Raw genomic sequence first — 19,008 nt, 5'->3', positions numbered from 1 at the left:
GCTGGTGGCCACCTCAACGGGTGGTGCGTACTACAAAGACGTGCGAGAAGCTTAGCATGGCTATTGTAAAAGTCGAGGGTAGTGAGGCATGAGCGGGTTAACTAACGCATATCCTGCTTCCGGACGCGAAGCACAGACACGAAAGCGCAGCTTTTTCATCTTCACCTTCATAATCAGCGTATTTGCGTGCAGTCCAGACGGCGGCTATAGAACATAATTGGCTGCTTGCGTCCCCTCCCTTGCGTAGCAGTATGTTATGGAATCGACGTGAATGCGGGATTCCGCATTCTGGGTATGTGGACTTGCAGCGAATGTAATGAGAGATCTCGGTGCAATTCTTTGTGTATTGGGTGAAATATAACTATCGACACATGTCCTCCGCCGCGGCAGATGAACAGGCCTGAAATGCAGAAAGGTTTAGTCATTTAGTTACTCTATTCTCTGCTCTATCGTCGATTTGACGAGTATCTATCGAAGTCTGTGTTCATCGACGAACCCTGCCACGAAACCAAAGTACACAACGCCGCTGGCAGGTCGTGTTGCGCGCTCCCCAGGGTGCTGGGTGTGGGCCTGAGCCTGACGCAATGAGGTGCCTGCGGCTCTTCAAGACTTTGCGAGGAACACATTCGCAGCTTGCTCATGTCTCTTTCGCATAGAACGCTCTGTGTTCAGGAGTAGGGAGATCAATTCGTTTAAATCGCCATTCTCTCGCCCGGCTTCCTCAAGCCTCTCTCGCCGCCACATCCTTTGCGCCACAACCACAGCGCTTCTGTCGCGTACGCTTTGGCACTGACGTGTCCTCTTTCCTTAGCGGCCTCGGTCATGACCAACTCCAGTGTACGCTCCTTCTCAAACTCTGCCCACAGTGCCTCATATAGTTCGCTACCCCGCCGCCCGAACTCCTCCTTGCCCAACCGGTAAAGGATGCGACCGAGTGTTCGGTAGGCGACACACCGCTGGTTCGGCAGACTCGAGCGCGAGAGGAGTGTGAGTTCTGGGATGGTGTAGCCTGCTGAATCCGGAGCGTCGCCGTGGTGATGCAGGCCGAGACTGGTTGGCAGTCGCAGGGAGGTAGCTGGAGGTATGAGAGAGCCGCGGAAGGAGAAGCGGATGGAGGAAGCGGGATATGAGGTCAGGGCGGGAGAATATGAGGATGCTTCGAGATCTTGTGGGGACGGTGACTGCAGCCATTCGAGGGCGTTTGGGGACGGCGCATGTGACAGCTCGGGGAAGTATGTGGACTTCAGGTCTGAGAGGAACGTGGGCGAGTTGGGATCGAGCGGGCGAAAGTCCGAGGGCGAGCGCGGAGGTACGGGGAAGTGGACGTTTGATGGCTCGGGGTGAATCGTAGTTGGTGGAGGATCTGGGTCATCAGCCCCGATGTCTGCAGGAGGTTGGACATCCTGTGCTCCAGAGCTGGAGAGAAGTTCTGCTGCGGTCTTAACATCCTTTCTGATTGGCGGCTCTGTTACTTCGGTCGATGGGTGTGATGGAACGTTTTGTCCTGGTGTAGGAAGGTTTATGTCATTTTGCATCTCATCGTCGTCAATTCTAGATCTCTTCATTAGCCGCTGAATGAGTGCTGGGCTCAAGGTCCCCATTATCTCTGCTCGAGCCTCTTCGATCTCTTGGGTAGACATGGCAGCGATGCGGCGATCATTCTCCTCACTGATCTCGGTTTTTTGATCTGCTTCAGCGCCAACGCCCTGCTTGCGGCTTAGCCGATGCGCCAGAGCCGCATCAGACGGTCCGCGGGACTTTAGCTGCTCAATTCCATTGTGACGCACTTGCTCTTGCTTCTGTTTGAAGCGCGAGACTTTACGCTGTTTGTGCTCGGGGAAGCCAGTACTTGTGGCTTTCGGTTGCGGAGGGGCGGGCACGTCTGCGGGCTCGTGTTCTTGGATATCCTTGATCCGGAACGCTTCGCTCAGGGAAGACTCATCGATGGGATTGATGGTAAAGTCCTCTGCATCGAGATCGAGCTCGAAGCGCTGCCCGGAAATGGCCATGCTTTGAAATAACAGACGTTGGTGAGGGTGAGGCGCAAGTTTAGAGCGCCAAGGTTTGACGGATATAAAGGCCGGTGGATCTGCGCGCTAGTCGGGAGGCGTTTTCGGTTGGCCAATAGGCAATATTTATGGTGGGTCCACCAAGATCGGGTTAATGATCTCGAAGCTATGCCTTCATCTACCGTTTATCCTGTAGGTGACGAAGCAGATTTCAAGAGCATTGATGCTTGGGCAAGTACCGCGAGTTTCTGTCGTGGGATGATTTCTCTTGATGAAGCTGTTTGCTCATAGATCGGGAAGGCGACGAATCTCTGGGAACCAATGATAGTGGAAACCATTGGGAGCACCAGGCACCCGCAGCTTCCTTCAACAGGCAGCAAAATTACCTAATATCTTACAGTGACTGCCAATATTGGCAGTTGCTGGAGTCACCAGTGGGCTACAAAACAAAAACAACGATGTAGTCGTAGCCTCGATCCAAGCGTTACGGCTGCAAGGAGTGGAAATGACCATGTGGAGAGAACGCGGCTCTTTGCCATGTAGAACCAGATGAGGCTAGCCCCGCTTTTCCGTCCCCAAACCCGCTGCCTCGTGCACTGCCAGTGCAGCATGCATTTAACGCATCTTCGACTCAGCTCTTTTCTTCAGGTACCAGTATCTGGCCGGGCCTTGTCTGACGCTTTGTGCATCGCCCCGTGCTTGCGCCGGGTCCAGGGCGAAGTTAGGGTGCTGGGCTGCCGTTGGTGCTTGCCTCCTCGTGGAGATGGTCTTAGTTTTCCAGCTTTGCTGCTTGCCTGCAGGCTTTTGGTTTCGTAAGTCGGACCTGGCGTGTCCTTGTGTCAAGTCAATTAACCTCTCTCAAGTTTCTCTGGCGGATTCCCCTCTGATTGTCATCTTGATCTAGCTCTCGCTCGCCCTTGCCCAGCTTTCTGTCTTTTATGATCCGCTCTCCTCTTTTGCATCGCTTTTTCTTCTCTGTTCATCACTTGCTGCCTTTATTCTTGACTTGTCAACTACCCGTCTTCTCAATTCCGTGTCCTTGGACAATTTCATGTTCCATCGTCCGCGCTAATTGCCGCCTTGCTTCGGGTGTCCCCAGGGCGCTCCCACCCTTACCGTTGGGTAGTATCTGTTCGAATCTGTCGTCCAACAAGGTGTTTGTCGCTCTGTACATCAAAACTTTGTCGACCCAGGGGCTACGCGCGCGACATTGCATCGTCTCTCTCCATTCTACGCGTTCTTGACGACTTTTACGATTCCGTTAGAACTCCTGAGATTTATCTTCATCTCATAAACCACGGTTCTACCAACGTCGAAGTTATTTTCGATGATCGCAGGGTGGTGTCACCCGAAATAGCATGATGCAGGCGCCTGAGCGGAGTTCGTCTGTCGACCTCTCCAGCGTTCCTGGCAGCGATTCGGAACCACCGCATGGCTTGCAAAACCATTCTCATCAGTCGATCTCGTCGACGCATTACCCTGCTGGCGACCCTTACCAGAATGCACAAGCTCCGGCCAAAGTGCTTGCAAACCGCCAAGATTCTGTACCTGTCAAGAAGACTCGCAAGCCACGCACCACAAAACCCAAGGCTGATCCTGATGCTCCCAAGCCGGCTAGAAAACCGCGTGCCGCCAATGGGACTGGCACTGCACGCAAGAAGCAAAAAGTTGAAGCTGCGGAAAGTCAACCTACGATTCAGTCAATTCCACCTTCGACGAACTTGCAGCAATCAAGGCTAGTAGAACCGTACCAATTTCCACAGAGCCACCCAACCTCGGCGCCACGAAGCGATATGACTGAAGCTGCCAAGCCTCCCCAAAACGGCTTCTCGAACACAACTCCATCGATGCAACCATACCACACCGCGCCGCCACCCCAACCAACACCTCCACGAGTGACTTCCATGTATGACCCTATCAGAGGATCTATGACTGTCCAAGAGCCTCAGCCTGTGTATTCATCGCATGTGGCTCACACGCCGCCCAGACCAGTTTCACGGCCTGGTGCTTCACCTATATCAAGCCTCATTGACCCTCCTGCGCCTTCTATGCCTACAGCTCCTTCACCGCTGCGGACATATGTCACCCCCTCGTCAGAACCCCAAGTTGCGCCTCCACGAACATCCCCACCACAGCCCAACCACACAATGGATGTTGATCCGCCAGACACAACAAATTCTCGCAAGACATCTGTGACCAAGAAACCAGCCTCGGAAGCACCGACACGCCAGGCGTCACCCAAACCTCGCGCTAAGGAGCAGCCACCGCCAATGCCGACTGGTTCAGGTCTGCTGTCTGCTAGCATGTTCGGCGGCGAGATGAGTCTGGTTGAGAAAAGCGATCCAACCGCTACTGGGCCGAACATTGTTCTTCATGTGGACCTCAAAGACTCCAAAAATAAGGTCGTCAACTTTGCCCGCATGGCTGAAGAGAAATACGGGTTTGCAGCTCTCTACCCGCGACAAGCTGCCCAACGTGAGCGACTGGCTCGAGTAGCTGCTGCCGGTGCGGCGCTGGAGCGTTCCGGGTCCGGGAGCAAGGCCAACTCAGCAGGCGAGAGTGGCGACGATGACGGCAGTGTCGACATCGATCGGGACTCAGAGAACGATGGCGATGTGGCCATGGGAGGTGTTAACGGCACTGGTGAGGGTAACAGTGCTACGGAAGAGGAGCCCAAAAAGAAAGCCAAACGCAGGAGAAAGGTCGAAGAATATGACCTCGATGATGACTTTGTCGACGACAGTGAGCAAGTATGGGAGGCACAAGCCGCCACCAGTAAAGAAGGGTTCTTTGTCTACTGCGGCCCGCTGGTAGCCGAGGGCGAGAAGCCGACCATTGAGAGGTATGTTACGTATATTCTGCCGGTGACATGCATGCTGACTGTTTCATTAGGGCTGACGGCACCGTCAAACGTGGGGGACGTGGTCGAGGTAGAGGCGGCGGTCCTGGATCACGCGGCGGTCGAGGCTCTCGTGCTGCTGCGGCTGCTGCGCGGGATTCTGTCGCCACGCCAAACGCACCGAACGCAGAAGAACGGCCTAAGTCGGGACCAGGCTCCAGAGGCGGCAAGATCACACGCAGACCTCGAGCGAGGATGGCACCGCAAGAGGATCGGCAGCAAGCGTCTACACAAAAGGCTCTCGGCGTTGAAAATCTTGTCAATGCCCCCGAGGCGAAACCCGTGCTGCTCAATGCCTAAGCTGCGGTGCTCTGCTGCATCATGTACGAATATGTCGGGCATGAACTGTTTGGGATTTGAACAGCAATGGGATGCATGGCGGCATCCCTCCTGAACCTGTTGAATTTAGCAGGGCGTAGATGGCATCAGTTTTGTGGGCCACAATGGTATTGTATGCGCGTCGCATACACCTTGATTAACATGGCTGCCTTATTCCATCATGGTTACGGCTTTATCAAAGCGCATTCACTTATCTGTAAAATCAAAACATTTTGGAACGAGTTTGAAGCAGTCATTGAGATATGAGAAGTAGATCAGGATATGACGGCATTTGCATTCATCCCACCCCGTAACCAAGGCTCTGGGGGCCCATTTAGGGGTCCTGGTGGGCGTCATTGGCATTCGCAGATGGATAACGGAGGTGCCAGATGGGAATCAACTCGCCCATGTTTGCTGGACTAGGCGAATCCAGTAGCGCCACTTGCGCCCACAATGCGCGAATCAGGGACATAGGGTAATCTGGCGTGCGGTTTGCCCACCTTTTAGCCCTCTCATTATGTCGACCCAAGCCGGCTGCCAACTGGAACCCTGCTGTAAGAGGCTGCAGTAGAGTTCAATCGGGGCATGGGGCGTGCCTAATCTGAAGTCGCACAGCAAGCCAGTGTGAGCCACCCCTTCCCGAGGTCTGATTGAGCCCGAGCACCGCACTGCCTTGTCGCATCTCCTTCTACTCTTCACACCCGACGTCGACGTCGACGGCATCGTTGGGACACTCGCCATCGCTGATCCATCGCCTACATTCCTTCAGACCGCTGCTCTTTGGAGCTTTCGAGATGCAGCCAGTTGATCCGCCTCACCTCTCACCACAGCAGATCCTCACTCGCCCTTTCATCGGCCGTCCACGCATCCTCAGCTGTCCCTGATCTCCCATCGTCGAAGCCCTCCGTTAACACCCCGCAGCCACCATGAATGGAATGCAAGACCTCTATGGGCAGCCGTACCCGGCGATGGACCCTTCTGGCAGCTACCCGCAGGACGCAAGCATAAACAATCTCGATGCCGGCGCCGAGACGCTGGATCAGATCCTATCCCAGAACAATGAAGAGCTCATGCGTCGACGGAGTGTATATAATCCCAACCAGTTCAACCAACATGCGCATCAAAACCGCGGAAGAAGAGCATCACTGATGGCCTTCGGTACAACCGACTTGGCCGACTTTCAGTTTGACCCCAATCCTGCCCCTCCTGAGCTGCAACAAATGCCAGATATCGTGTCGCATTCGAAAGCGCTGGACCCGCGCCGAGTCCGGTCGAAGGAAGATCTCGCCCTCAATACCCAGTTTCGGCAGATGAATACGAGCTATGACCTGAGTCCCAATGTCACCACTTACTCGCCCGCAATGATGGGCCATTCAATGGCGGGGGAGCCGAACAACTACATACCTACTGCCATGGACATGTCGATGGACTTCGATGCGATGGCAGGCGATGCGACGCCAATGAGTGTTCACCCCGGCATGCAGCAACCACTTTATAGCGAATCTCCCCTGTCGACCGGCTTTCCCGTCCCATATGCTCACCCAAATCACGACCCGGACGGGGACGTCGCGAGCCCTCACACACCCATAAACAGCACTTCAGCTGGTCAAATGCCGCAAAACTTCTCAAACAAGAAGACATCTCTCCGCAGGAATCCCTCTGCGCCAATGGCACCCAGCCCACTATCTATGGTTGGCGGCTCCGCTGGTCATTCCGTTATGCCATCACCGCTCCACGCGCAGAATCCTTTATCACGACGACAGTCGGTGGAAGGGCAATCACCTTTTACAAATAATGGTATAGGTGATTTTTCCTTGAACGTACCCGGTACTAACCTCGCGCAGGTGGTGAAATGACCATGGAACAGATATCGCAACTTCCAACCATGCAGGGGCCTACCGATCCTGGTATATCTCGTTTCCACAATGCCTACTCATCCAGCGGCTTCGACATGCTTGGTGTTTTGGTAAGCCCTTTGCAGTTCCCATCGTTGCAAGAGCTGACAGCCCATAGATGAGGGTCGCAACCCGTAGGAAACCCGAAATCAACATAGGCCCAGTAGATTTGTCGTGCGCATTCGTGGTCTGTGACATCGACAAGCACGATCTTCCCATTGTGTACTGCTCGGATATGTTCGAGCGTCTTACAGGCTACACACGGTATGAGATCCTTGGCCGGAATTGCCGCTTTTTGCAAGCTCCAGATGGCAAAGTTCAATCGGGCGTCAAGCGCAAGTATGTCGACGATCAATCCGTGCTCTATCTGAAGAACCAGATCAACAAACGTGCCGAGGCACAGCTCAGCCTGATCAACTACCGGAAGGGTGGCCAGCCGTTCATGAATCTATTGACCATGATCCCAATCGCTTGGGACACGGAGGAGTATCGCTACTTCGTGGGCTTTCAAGTCGACCTGGTTGAGCAGCCGAACAGCGTAAGTGGCAGAAATCCAGACGGAACCTACGCGATCAACTACAATCGAAGTGCTATGCCAGCGTATTCCCTGCCGGTTCCACCAGATCCAAACTCCGGCTTGACCGACATGGGCCAGACAATCCCGAGGGACGAAGTTTCACAGGTGTTGAGCGCCATCGGGGCCGGTGAGACCGACCAGACACGCAGAATATTCGACAAGGTGCTCCTGGAAAACACGGACGATGTCGTACATGTTCTTTCACTCAAAGGTCTGTTCTTGTACCTCTCTCCAGCAAGTCGAAAGGTGCTAGAATACGATGCGAACGAACTTGTCGGCACACCGCTGTCATCTGTCTGCCACCCCAGTGACATCGTCCCTGTTACGCGGGAGCTTAAAGACTCGGCTGGCGGGGCGCCTGTCAATGTAGTCTATCGCATCCGACGCAAACACTCAGGCTATACCTGGTTTGAAGCTCACGGCTGCCTACATACCGAGCAAGGCAAAGGTCGTAAGTGCATGATTATGGTTGGCCGCGAGCGTCCTGTCTACGCCATTGATAGAAAGGAACTTTCCAACGACGGCGGCGTCGGTGACAGCGAGCTCTGGAGCAAGTTGTCCACCTCTGGAATGTTCCTGTATATTTCCTCCAACTCGCGCGCTATGCTCGATCGCCTCCCCGAAGACATGATCGGCGTGAGCATGCAATCTTTGATGCGGCCTGAGTCGAAGCGGGAATTCCTCCGCATCCTTGAGCGAGCCCGCGTGGGCGAGAAGGGAACCTTCAAGCATGATTTGCAGAACCGTCGGGGTCAAGTCCTGCAGGCACAGACCACCATTTATCCTGGCGACGCGAAAAAGGGTGCCAAACCTACATTCGTTCTTGCGCAGACGCGTTTGCTGAAAATGACGCGAGCTATGCTTTTGCAGCAGAAGAACAATAATCCTACTTCCTCGGTCGCGAGTGAGGGCAGCACGACCCCGAATCGAATGTCGGATGCCGCCGCTGGCTCTGCCGCTGGTTCAACTACGCCTCGAACCGATCCAGGTGTCATCACACAGGCAGGGAGTGGCGGCTTGCCACTCGGAAACCAAGACGAAGCACTCGCAAGCGAGGACAACATATTTGACGAATTGAAGACCACCCGGAGCACATCTTGGCAATTTGAGTTGCGACAAATGGAGCGCCAGAACCGCATGCTGGCTGAGGAACTTCAAGGCCTTGTAAGCCGCCGGAAGAAACGGAAGAGGAGGAAGGGACTGGGTCAGTTAGAGAAGGATTGCGCCAACTGCCACACCCGGGTCACGCCGGAGTGGCGGCGGGGTCCCAGTGGGCAGAGGGACCTTTGCAATTCTTGTGGGCTGCGGTGGGCGAAACAGGTTGGTTTGCCCATTTCTTTCACCCTTTGTGTTCTTCTAGTCTCTCGCGCGACAAGCGACGGGACCCCGGACACTAACAGTTACAGAACGGGCGCGTTTCCCCTAGAAATAAGACCGGTACCTCAGAAAAGAACTCGACATCATCGCCATATGTCTCGGGCGAAAATACAGCACAGGGGATTGGAGCTGCATCGACTGATAATAACCGCAAGAGCCCCCACTTTGCGAACCAGATATCCAACAAGAGTCCTCTCAGTCAAGCGCAAAGTGCTGAAGAGCAGGGCCAACCCGCGCAGAGGGGCACTCTGCCACAAACCATTGACGAAGGAGAAGAACCGCCGGGATCACAGGTTTTACCTGCTTGACAGAAAGAAAGCAAAAGCGGAACTGTTGTGAAAATGATCAAGCCCCAAACGGTATGTGACTACGACTCTGATCGAGGATGCAGACGAAGCACAAACGGTTGCTAAAGCTCAAAGAAAAGCTGAGAACGCGGAGCTCCTCAAGCTGCTGCTGTTGAGGCTGTGGGTACGGGTTCCTCGCCATATGACACCCTAGATTCTTTCTTGGGAACCAGGACTGCAATTCCGTGATGTGCGGGTTGTCAGGCAACCACTTGCGCCCTGTCAACTTCGTTCCAGGGACGAGCCTGATCTCTGCCCTATATCGCTAGGAGACGGCTCGGGCGACGCGAGGAGGGGCTGAACCGCCTGCCACACACGCTGGCGGGCTTCTCCGAGTATGGAGTAAGAGAGCGACTATGAGAAAGGTGACGCTTGAGTGAGTGAACCGATTGTCGGCGAAGTGAGCGAGCACAGGAGACAGGTGCGTCTTGAAACGTAACTCTGCCACCACCTTGAGGAGCATGTGGAGGGAGCACTGAATATGTTTTTTCTTTTTGGATTACGACCCATTTTACAAGTTTAGATACCACGCGCAACGAAAATGAACAAAGATTATTTTGAGCAGCACGCCAGTGCTGCATGATTAGATGGACTCCTCCTGTCTTTGCTTTTGCCTATTCTACCTACACCATGAGGACTGATTGTCACCGAACATTGTCAGAATGACTCGACTGATACCTGATATCTCCAGTACCCCAAAAGAAAGTCTACGGTGTGTCTGATCTGGGGCTCTAGCGGTGTCAACGTCATGGGCGACGGAGGCGTTTGTTCTGCATCGGTACTTCTGGCTCGTGATAACCCCATGTCTTTGGTCAAACCGACATTGCACGTACCAGTTTCATGATGTCGATCACTCCACGCGGCTTACCTGTGTGTGTGTGTGTGTGTGTGTGTGTGTGTGTGTGTGTGTGTGTGTGTGTGTGTGTGTGTGTGTGTGTGTGTGTGGATGTTCCGTCCGTTCGGCAGATTTATAGATGGCAACAGTTGAATGGATGCACGTTCACGTTAACTGACCTCCCCGCAGGTTCTTCGCAGAGACGCTGACGTTCGGGTATATACCCTGCCTTCAAGTGGATAATTACCCCCGGTCCAGTGCCTGCCAAGCTCAACGGCACTTTTCGCACGCTCGCGTGCATGGGGCTGATGTGTGTGCGTGTGTGTGTGTGGCTGCAGCACGAGACTAGAAAAAGAAAACAATGAAATGCAGGGAAATACATGGAGGTGCGAATTGTAGGGCTGCAGTGCGGGAGGGTTTTGATGCAGGGGCTTCAGGTACGCGGGGCCACCAGACCGCCAACCAGGCTAAATTGATGGGGTTTGATGTGGGTGAACTGCACATGTTGTGGAGAGGTCTTGATGAATGGACGTCAGGGGAGGAGTACTGAAGGCGAGAGTTGTGATGGCTAAGATTGCTCGGGAGGACCAACCACTGCCCGCTGAGCAGCCATGTGAGGCACGAGCGAAGAGCCCATGTTCGCGATGAGAAGTACATCGCAGAGAGCCATGGTCTGGACTTGACGTAAAAAGGCACGAGAAAGTGATACTGGCCCTGCTAATTGCTTCATAGGATCTGATAAGAGTACAGTACTATGCATGGTAGGGCACAATGAGGCGATAGCCGAGGGAGGGGTACTGTACCTCTGTGGAGAAGGCAGTCATTTCGCAGAACGGTGTCAGAGGAGTGTGAGTAGTGTAGCGTCGGTCCAAGATAGCCAACATTGTACGTACATTGTACTCCGTACGGGGTATGATCTTCAGTCCACGAGCGCCGGCAGGGTCGCGTGGTGCTGCTGTGCATGACAACAGGGCCCATCGGCTGTGTACCGAGGTCAGAGTTCACTGCAGAGGGAGAAAATCCATGCATCGATGCCTGATCGGCGTGTGGACAGTGCTGTGCTCCGCGAGTCCTCCGTCCGGATACCAGAATCATGGATGCCCAAGTGCCCCGAAAGCTTGCGCAATGTAGAATAGGGGAGTGGGATAAATTGACGTCAATTGTCCAGGAGGATGGGAGATCAGCGTTGCAGCACTCCGCCGTCGTTTCAGCCACAGAACAGACACTTGGCTGAATTTGATTATGGACGGGTGCCGGTGGCGGATTGAATGCCGCGGCAACAGACATGTAGAAGGCGAGCAGCCACTGACGACTACTGTTAGTGAATGCAGGACACTATTCGATGAGCTTGCATGAAATCTCTATCTGGGTGAATCCAGAAAGCGGTATGGATACTGCATACCGGGGCAGCGGGCGGCACCTCTGCAGTAGCCATGGATCCCTAATGACAAGCTTTTGGCTGCCCGGAAGTATGCCCAACGTCTCAAGCCCGGAAGGCAATAGTGCCGATTTACGCTGCAATGCGTCTGGTGCGCGGGACGTGACGCGGAAGCCAGCCAGTGGAGTCGTGAACCCTGATATTGGGCCAGATGGATGCTGGATCGGAGAAGTTTGATGCAGGGATGATCGGGATGGGAGAACGGCAGTGCAGAGTGAGGGAGGGCGACAGACGTCTCTGGCTCAAACTGCTGGACTTGGAGTACGGTGCATAGCATGAGATGGGTAGCCAGCGCTAGAATGCACAAGCTCATCAGAAAGCACAAGGCAGTATGGGCAAGTAGCATTATTGCATGCAGTGCAGCTAATTAGGAGGAATGACTCCCAGTTATTAGGGGTGGAGCTAGGCGTGCCCACACCGTTGCCGCAGCTGCAGCTGCAGCAGTTCCTTGCTCGTTTTTCTTGTATCCGCCTCACTGGTCGCTTCCGCATCATCCTCGAATCATGCTCGACCAAAAGGCAGGACATGGCAAAGACAGAGCGACGCATGTACCGACAGAGTAACTACCCACTCTGCGCCTGGCCAGACTTCGACTTGACTGCCCTACATTGACTTTCTCCTCCACCTTGCAACCCAGCGCCCAAACCCCTGCTCCAGTCTAGCGAGAAATAGTTTGTCGGTCCAACAGCCGGTGGTGCCCCTTGTCGTGCCCTTGTCACCCCAGGGCTTTCATTTCTCGAATTTTCGTCATCCGCTCCAGCCATCCCTTTTAGTTGCTGGCTGCTCCTTCAACGATCATCCTCGTTCACCAGAATCGCCTCATACAAGTCTTCAGTCTGCGGAACCTTTGCGTGCTCTCTGGACCAAATCAAGCTGCAGAACAGTCAGAAGGTCATATGATACACCGAGTGATACACGGCCAATCTCCTGCTACGGCTTCCGAGAATTGCCTTGCGCAATCGTCTTGAATCGCGGCGCTCGTCCTCATATCAACCAACCATCCTCGCGCAACATTTGTCGCTCTCTGAAGCCATTGCAATCCACTGTGCAATCGACCTCGCCACATCGTTTGCGACCATCGCAGTGTCGACCAAGTTGAGGACACGCCAAGACGAGGCTCCACTGACGCGAACAAACCTCTACCTCGCAAACACCTCTCCGGCTGTGTAGGTTCTACCTCGTCCAAAGAGGCCTCTCAGGGGCCTTTCCGACAAGCTGGGTTCTCGACGTTGGTCCTGCTTCGGCCAAGACTACGACATGTCAGATAAAATCTCCATCACCATCTGCGGCGACGGCGGCTGTGGTAAATCCTCGATTACGCTGCGACTGGTCCGATCGCAATGGACGTCAGAATATGACCCTACCATCGAAGACTCTTATTCAGTCACTCGCACCGTCGACGGGCTCAACTACCATTTATCTCTCACAGACACTGCCGGCCAGGAGGAGTACCGGAGCCTGTGGGCGGCTTCAAACCTACAATCGGACGCTTTCCTACTCGTCTACGACATCACAAACCCTCATTCTTTGGACGGTCTCCAGTGGTTCCTGGACATGATTGATATCGAGGCCGAGAACAGGCTCGAGGATAACAATCGCCTACTAACCCAGAAAGGCCAAAGAGTGCGAGGAAAGCGCGAAGAAGGCTGGAAATTCCCTCCCATTAAAATCGTGGCAGGCAACAAGTGCGATCTGAAAGAAGCAAGACTTGTCAGCAGCAAGATGGGTTGGGAATGGGCAAAAGATCACGGCTGTGGTTTCATGGAGACCAGTGCCAGAGAAATGGTCAACATTGAAGAGACCTTTGCTCGTATGTTCCGCGCCTCGAGATCTTTTCGATTGGCTTTTGCTAACTTGGTCTAGTCATTGTCAGACGCGTTGTCGAAGCCCGACGGAACACTGGCCTCGCCGGTGTTAATGGTCTCGGCCACACGGGCCAGCTAAGCCAGACATCTGGTTACTCAAAGCCGCTTCAGATGAGAGCCAATCAGCCCGCCAGTCCAACACCTCGAGCGCCTAACGAGAAAAGCCGCTTTGATGATGAGCCCAGCAGCAAGCCTTGGTGGAAGAAACTTTTCACCTGTGCTTGTTTCGGCTGAGGCGCGCCTCGTTTGCAATATTAATCGCTTCTGGAGGACGGGTAAGACTCCCCCGGGGAGGGGGAACTCCGTACAGACCCATCTCGCCTGAGAAGCTTCGAATATGTCGCTGATACTTCGGCGCCATTGAATCGAGCATGGACGCATCGCTACAACGAGACACTGCTGTCTGTTCAGCTACAAGCCAGCACGTCGATCAGCACATCATGCCACAGCAATCGGAGGCGGCCCGAAGCTCTGCGACGCCAATCTAGAGATACCCCAAGCCGCGAGGCTGTCTATAACATCGACTTTCATCGTTTTAGCACTTTTGTAGTAGAACAGATCAGTTCGGACATACGACCAGGCACAGGACGCCTGGAGTTAGAGCATGCAGATACCAGGGATTCAGTGCGCCACAGCAGATATAATAGCTACTGCAGAGTATATAATGCTCGATGCTCAATGCTCAATGCTCAATGCTCAATGCTCGATACAAGATAGAAGATCGCTTTTTGGGGATCCACATCATATGCTATATAAGGTGACTCTGAATAGCACGCGCAGTCTCAGTGAAACGCTTGCGCAAAACGCACGTCCTTCTGTCAGATGTAATAGTGGTCCAAGAGCCGAACCATGTACGGTCCTACGACACAGCCAGATTCCCGATCGAGCATCGACCGAGCCGAACAGTACATGATCCTAAACGTCAGTCGCCGTGAACGGAACACCTCTCCCGCCGTTCGCTGCGCTTCTTGCCAACGGAGCTATGCAGATCGGCATCGTGCCCTACTCGCGCAATGTCGTCGAGAGGCGATGCTTCACCCATGCCCAGACATGGCGCATCGGGTTCGCTTGGCTGCTTTCGGTCAGCCCTGTGTTCCCCCACGATACCGACGACGTGCGAAGTCTGGTTGATCGGACCAGTGTGGTGTGCCGTGGTCTTTCGCAGGCTCTTGAGGCGCGATGGTGGATTTCTCCTGTAGAAGAAACCAGGATAGAGCAGCATGGGTCATGTCTTTCCATCTCCGCCCTCTTCGTCTTCCTCCTCGGGGCCCCGCTTCGCCGCCATAACTCGTTCACAGGCGTGTCTTAGCTCTTCCACGCCGGTCACGCCCTCCCACGCATCCAGCGCTTTTCTGACTTGCTGAAATTCATCGTTGGCCTCCGCTTTCCCCATCCCCTCCAGCCGTCTCGGCGCTTCCAGCACCCAGCGCACCCTCTCCTTCTGCTCCTTCTTCCTCCTCCTTTCCTTAGCTCCGCCCCCTGCACCGAGGTCCGTCGCACCTCCTTCGTGTCCATCAACACCCATCGTCTTCACCGTCTCCTCCAACGCATCCATCTTCCCCCGCACGACCTCCACCCCATCCAACCCACTGACGCCATTCTGATCCCTCCGCATGCCCCGCTGCATCTCTCCCAGTGTCCCCACCGCCCTAATCAGCTTGCTGTAATTGTCGTACACCAGCGCCTTCCGCTCTCCGTTCAGCGTTCGTATCTCACTTACTAGCGCCGACTCGGTCTTGAGGATATCGCGCAGCGAGGAACTTTCTAGCAGGCTCTTGATGAACGCCTCGGCGTCAAAGTCCGCACCGTCCAGACGCGTGAGGAGCGGCGACGTATCGTTGTCTTCGGCCCCGCCGGCGTTGACGGTGGTGGTGGTGTTGGTGGTGGCGTCACTGGCGGTGCTGGCTATGGAGCTCTTGCGGCCCGGTTGCGCGGTCGCGGGCCGGGATTTGAGGTTGTAGTAGTCGCGCAGGGCGGCACGATTACGCCGCTGCGACTGCTGTGGATGTGAGGGTGTATCGGAGGGGCGGGAGACGTCGAGGGAAGGCCGTAGTGAGGAGGTGGGCGTGCCAGAGTTGGTTGGTGAGTTGAGGCTCGCCAGCGATGGGGAGGTTATGATGGGGGCCGGCGAGGTGGCGCGTGGGGAGGTGATTGTTGCCATGCTGGGGAGTTTGGCATGGCAGACGGGTTCAGGAGAGTAGAGGGAGATAATGCTTGTGTGTGATATTCATCTACGGGCGCAAGCAGTCGGTGTATTGCTGGTAAGATGTCTGTCGTTGGCCTGAGGCTGATCGAATATCCCGGCAACCGTAGTGCGACTAGAGAAGTACCTCAGTCTCTTGTGATGACCTTGGTACGTCCATCCTTTTGCTCCCATCTGACAAAATATTTCGCAGGTTTTCGATAAGGACCTTCGCTAATGCTTTCCTCGCAATTGACATGAGTGTCGTCACTGAACCCGGAGAAGTCACAATGAGCTTCTCTTCAGGTGGACTATGTGACGTGAAGTGATCCAAAGTCCTGCCTGAGTAGGCCGCAGACCAACTGACCAGGTAATGTGCGGTTACCGATGGCAACGAGACATGCGGTGACTCGGGCACGCTTTGCTGCCTTCTTTATGAAGCCGTAGCGACTGCCACAATTGACACCTCAACGATCCCTGTCAGTCGCTCCCCGCAAACTTGATGGCCGTGTAACCTCAATCGGGAAAGACCTAGGGCGGGTACCCAGGACGACCATGCCGCACTTCTTCTCACCATTCTTCTTGACCGCCAAGTGTCTCAAGATGTGGCTTACCATAGTATTCGTCGTTCTTCTACATGGATACTGCTATTCATACACTGCCCCAAGCTACACCAACGAGACCGACCCTTATCTAGGTCTCAGCCCGCCTGTGTATCCCGCACCGCAGGCCAAGGGGTCCAGCAACCAACACTGGGCCGATGCGTACAGCAAAGCTCGCCAGCTGCTTTCCGAACTTACCTTCGAGGAGAAAGTAAACCTGACTGGAGGTCATGTGGGCCGCTGTGTGGGCAACACTGCCGCGGTGCCACGACTTGGCTGGGAACCGATGTGTCTGTCGGATGGCCCGAGTGGTGTGCGTGACTTTGAGTTCGCTTCAGGATTCCCTGCCGGCATTCATCTAGGAGCGACGTTTGACAAGAATCTCATGTACCGCTATGGTAAGGCCGTCGGTGAGGAGTATCGCGACTTGGGTCTGAAAATCGCGCTTGGGCCTATGGGGGGCCCTTTAGGTCGAATCGCGCGTGGAGGGCGCAATTGGGAAGGTTTCAGCAACGACCCATATCTTTCAGGAGCTGCGATGGGACGCGTCACGAAGGGCATGCAGGAGACGGGCACCATTGCTGTTGCGAAGCATTGGCTCGGCAACGAGCAAGAAGAGCGCCGTAGGGCGGAGCTTGGTAAAGGCGAAGCCATTTCGTCCAATATCGACGACAGGACGCTTCACGAGCTGTATGCATTTGCTTTCATGGATGCATTGCGGGAAGGCGCTGCAGCTGTGATGTGCAGCTATCAGAGGTGAGTTCTCTCTGGAATGCACCCAAGATCTATCGCTAATTGGGCTAGGCTCAACAACTCATATGCATGCCAGAACTCGAAGCTCATCAACGGCGTTCTCAAAGAAGAGCTGGGCTTCGAAGGCATGATCATGTCCGACTGGAATGCCGTATATGCTGGAGTCGCTTCTGCCAACGCAGGTCTTGATCTCAACATGCCAGATGCCGGTTGGTGGGGTGGCAATCTCACCGACGCGGTCAACAACGGCTCCGTTGATGCTGCCAGACTAGATGACATGGTTGTCAGACATTTGGCTGCAGCCTTTTATGTTGACCTACAGGCGCAGAAGGCCGGTTCGATACATCGGCCAAGATCGCAAGATCAAACTCCACTCGTTGCCGTTACTACAGAGCACGACGCGCTTATACGTGAAATTGGTGCTGCCGGTACGGTATTGGTGAAGAACAAGGGCGACTTTCTACCTTTGAAGAACCCGAGGTTCCTGACGATCTATGGTTACGATGCTGAGTCAAGACCGAACCCTTGGGGTAACAACCCTGGCATCTTCGGCGGCGGTCCTGAAGAGAATTGGGCTTGGAACACTTACAACGGCACACTTATCACTGGTGGTGGTTCAGGCTCCACAACTCCTGCGTACGTTATCAGTCCCTTCCATGCCATCGTTGAACGAATGGCCGCCGTTCAAGGTACGGTACGCTGGAATTTCATTTCTGATAATCCGGGACCGCCGTATCCGGATGCTGACGCCTGTCTGGTGTTCATAAATGCCTACGCCTCGGAAAAGTTTGACCGGGTGTCTTTGACAGATGAGTTCTCGGACCGGCTAATCAACAATTTGGCGGCAAATTTCACCAATGTGGTAGTCATTGTTCACAGCGCAGGGATTAGAGTCGTTGACCCATGGATCGAGAACCCCAACGTCACAGCTGTACTGTTCGCAGGTGTGCCTGGACAGCAGGCAGGAAACTCGATTGCTGATATTCTATGGGGCGACGTCAACCCTTCAGGCAGACTTCCTTATACCGTAGCCAAGAACGAAAGCGACTATGGCGAGTTGCTCAACTCGACTGTGAGCGAAGGTCCCTTCCCACAAGACAACTTTACCGAGGGCCTCTACATCGACTATCGAGCCTTCGACCGCGACAACATCGAACCGCGATTCGAGTTTGGCTTTGGTCTCAGCTATACTACCTTTGAATACTGGATCCAGAACCTGATGAGTGAGCCCGCCTGGACAGACCATCGAGAGTATCCGAACGCAAGCCGGCCTGTCGTCCAAGGCGGCCACCCAGATCTCTGGGACCCTGTGCTGTCAGTGCGTGTAGGTGTGGGCAATACGGGCACCCGCGCAGGATATGGCGTGCCCCAGCTATACGTCTCCATCCCGAACGCTCCCAAAATGCAGCTTCGGGGATTCGACCGAGTAGGCCCACTGCAGCCCGGATTCATGCGGTACGAAACCTTCTACCTCACTAGGCGCGATCTGAGCATCTGGGATGTAGAAGCGCAGAGCTGGAAGCTGCAGAACAGTCAGGACTACTACATTGCCGTGGGAGCGAGCTCACGAGATCTGCATGATGGCACAGTGTTTCGACCCTCGATGGCAGATCAAGTCTTGGATAAGAAGCAGAAGTCCCAGGCGTTCGTGGAGGCGCGGACGGGTCTGTAAGAGGTACCTGCCGACACAAGCGAGCGCTGTGGAGCAGCGTCCATTGGGGAGCACGGAAAGGTTTGGTGGAAGGGTAAGACGGAGCTGTGATCGCAGATGCCCAATTGGTGGCCATGGAGGTGCTATTGGGTAATGCCCTTTTGGAAATAAACGCCTATGCTAGACGAAAGTCATTACTTTCATTCCAAATCCATGCTTCTTGTGCCCATATAGGACTGTGTCTACCCTTCCGAGCCATC

General features: G+C 54.5%; 6 protein-coding genes across 6 annotated transcripts; 4 read left to right on the top strand and 2 right to left on the bottom strand.

Moving 5' to 3' along the window:
* Positions 1–692: 692 nt before the first annotated feature.
* HMPREF1541_03317 (uncharacterized protein) lies at positions 693–2,009 on the bottom strand (the record flags this gene model as incomplete). Its single annotated transcript, XM_008717669.1, has 1 exon — positions 693–2,009. One exon carries the CDS (start codon positions 2,007–2,009, stop codon positions 693–695), a length of 1,317 nt encoding a protein of 438 aa, XP_008715891.1.
* A 1,361-nt stretch (positions 2,010–3,370) lies between these two features.
* On the top strand, positions 3,371–5,208 carry HMPREF1541_03316 (uncharacterized protein; the record flags this gene model as incomplete). The annotated part of the gene is made up of 2 exons (XM_008717668.1): positions 3,371–4,851; positions 4,902–5,208. 2 exons carry the CDS (start codon positions 3,371–3,373, stop codon positions 5,206–5,208), a joined length of 1,788 nt encoding a protein of 595 aa, XP_008715890.1.
* Positions 5,209–6,152: 944 nt separating this feature from the next.
* On the top strand, positions 6,153–9,383 carry HMPREF1541_03315 (uncharacterized protein; the record flags this gene model as incomplete). The annotated part of the gene is made up of 4 exons (XM_008717667.1): positions 6,153–7,070; positions 7,094–7,192; positions 7,240–9,018; positions 9,105–9,383. The coding sequence occupies 4 exons, from the start codon at positions 6,153–6,155 to the stop codon at positions 9,381–9,383; spliced, it is 3,075 nt and encodes a 1,024-aa protein (XP_008715889.1).
* A 3,569-nt stretch (positions 9,384–12,952) lies between these two features.
* Positions 12,953–13,794, top strand: HMPREF1541_03314 (uncharacterized protein; the record flags this gene model as incomplete). The annotated part of the gene is made up of 2 exons (XM_008717666.1): positions 12,953–13,505; positions 13,559–13,794. 2 exons carry the CDS (start codon positions 12,953–12,955, stop codon positions 13,792–13,794), a joined length of 789 nt encoding a protein of 262 aa, XP_008715888.1.
* A 991-nt stretch (positions 13,795–14,785) lies between these two features.
* HMPREF1541_03313 (uncharacterized protein) lies at positions 14,786–15,721 on the bottom strand (the record flags this gene model as incomplete). Its single annotated transcript, XM_008717665.1, has 1 exon — positions 14,786–15,721. One exon carries the CDS (start codon positions 15,719–15,721, stop codon positions 14,786–14,788), a length of 936 nt encoding a protein of 311 aa, XP_008715887.1.
* Positions 15,722–16,345: 624 nt separating this feature from the next.
* HMPREF1541_03312 (uncharacterized protein) lies at positions 16,346–18,769 on the top strand (the record flags this gene model as incomplete). Its single annotated transcript, XM_008717664.1, has 2 exons — positions 16,346–17,100; positions 17,149–18,769. The coding sequence occupies 2 exons, from the start codon at positions 16,346–16,348 to the stop codon at positions 18,767–18,769; spliced, it is 2,376 nt and encodes a 791-aa protein (XP_008715886.1).
* Between the last annotated feature and the right edge of the window lie 239 nt (positions 18,770–19,008).

This window comes from Cyphellophora europaea (genome assembly GCF_000365145.1).
Source record: "Cyphellophora europaea CBS 101466 unplaced genomic scaffold supercont1.3, whole genome shotgun sequence".
Lineage (NCBI taxonomy): Eukaryota > Fungi > Ascomycota > Eurotiomycetes > Chaetothyriales > Cyphellophoraceae > Cyphellophora > Cyphellophora europaea.
This window is presented reverse-complemented; position numbering and strand designations above follow the sequence as displayed.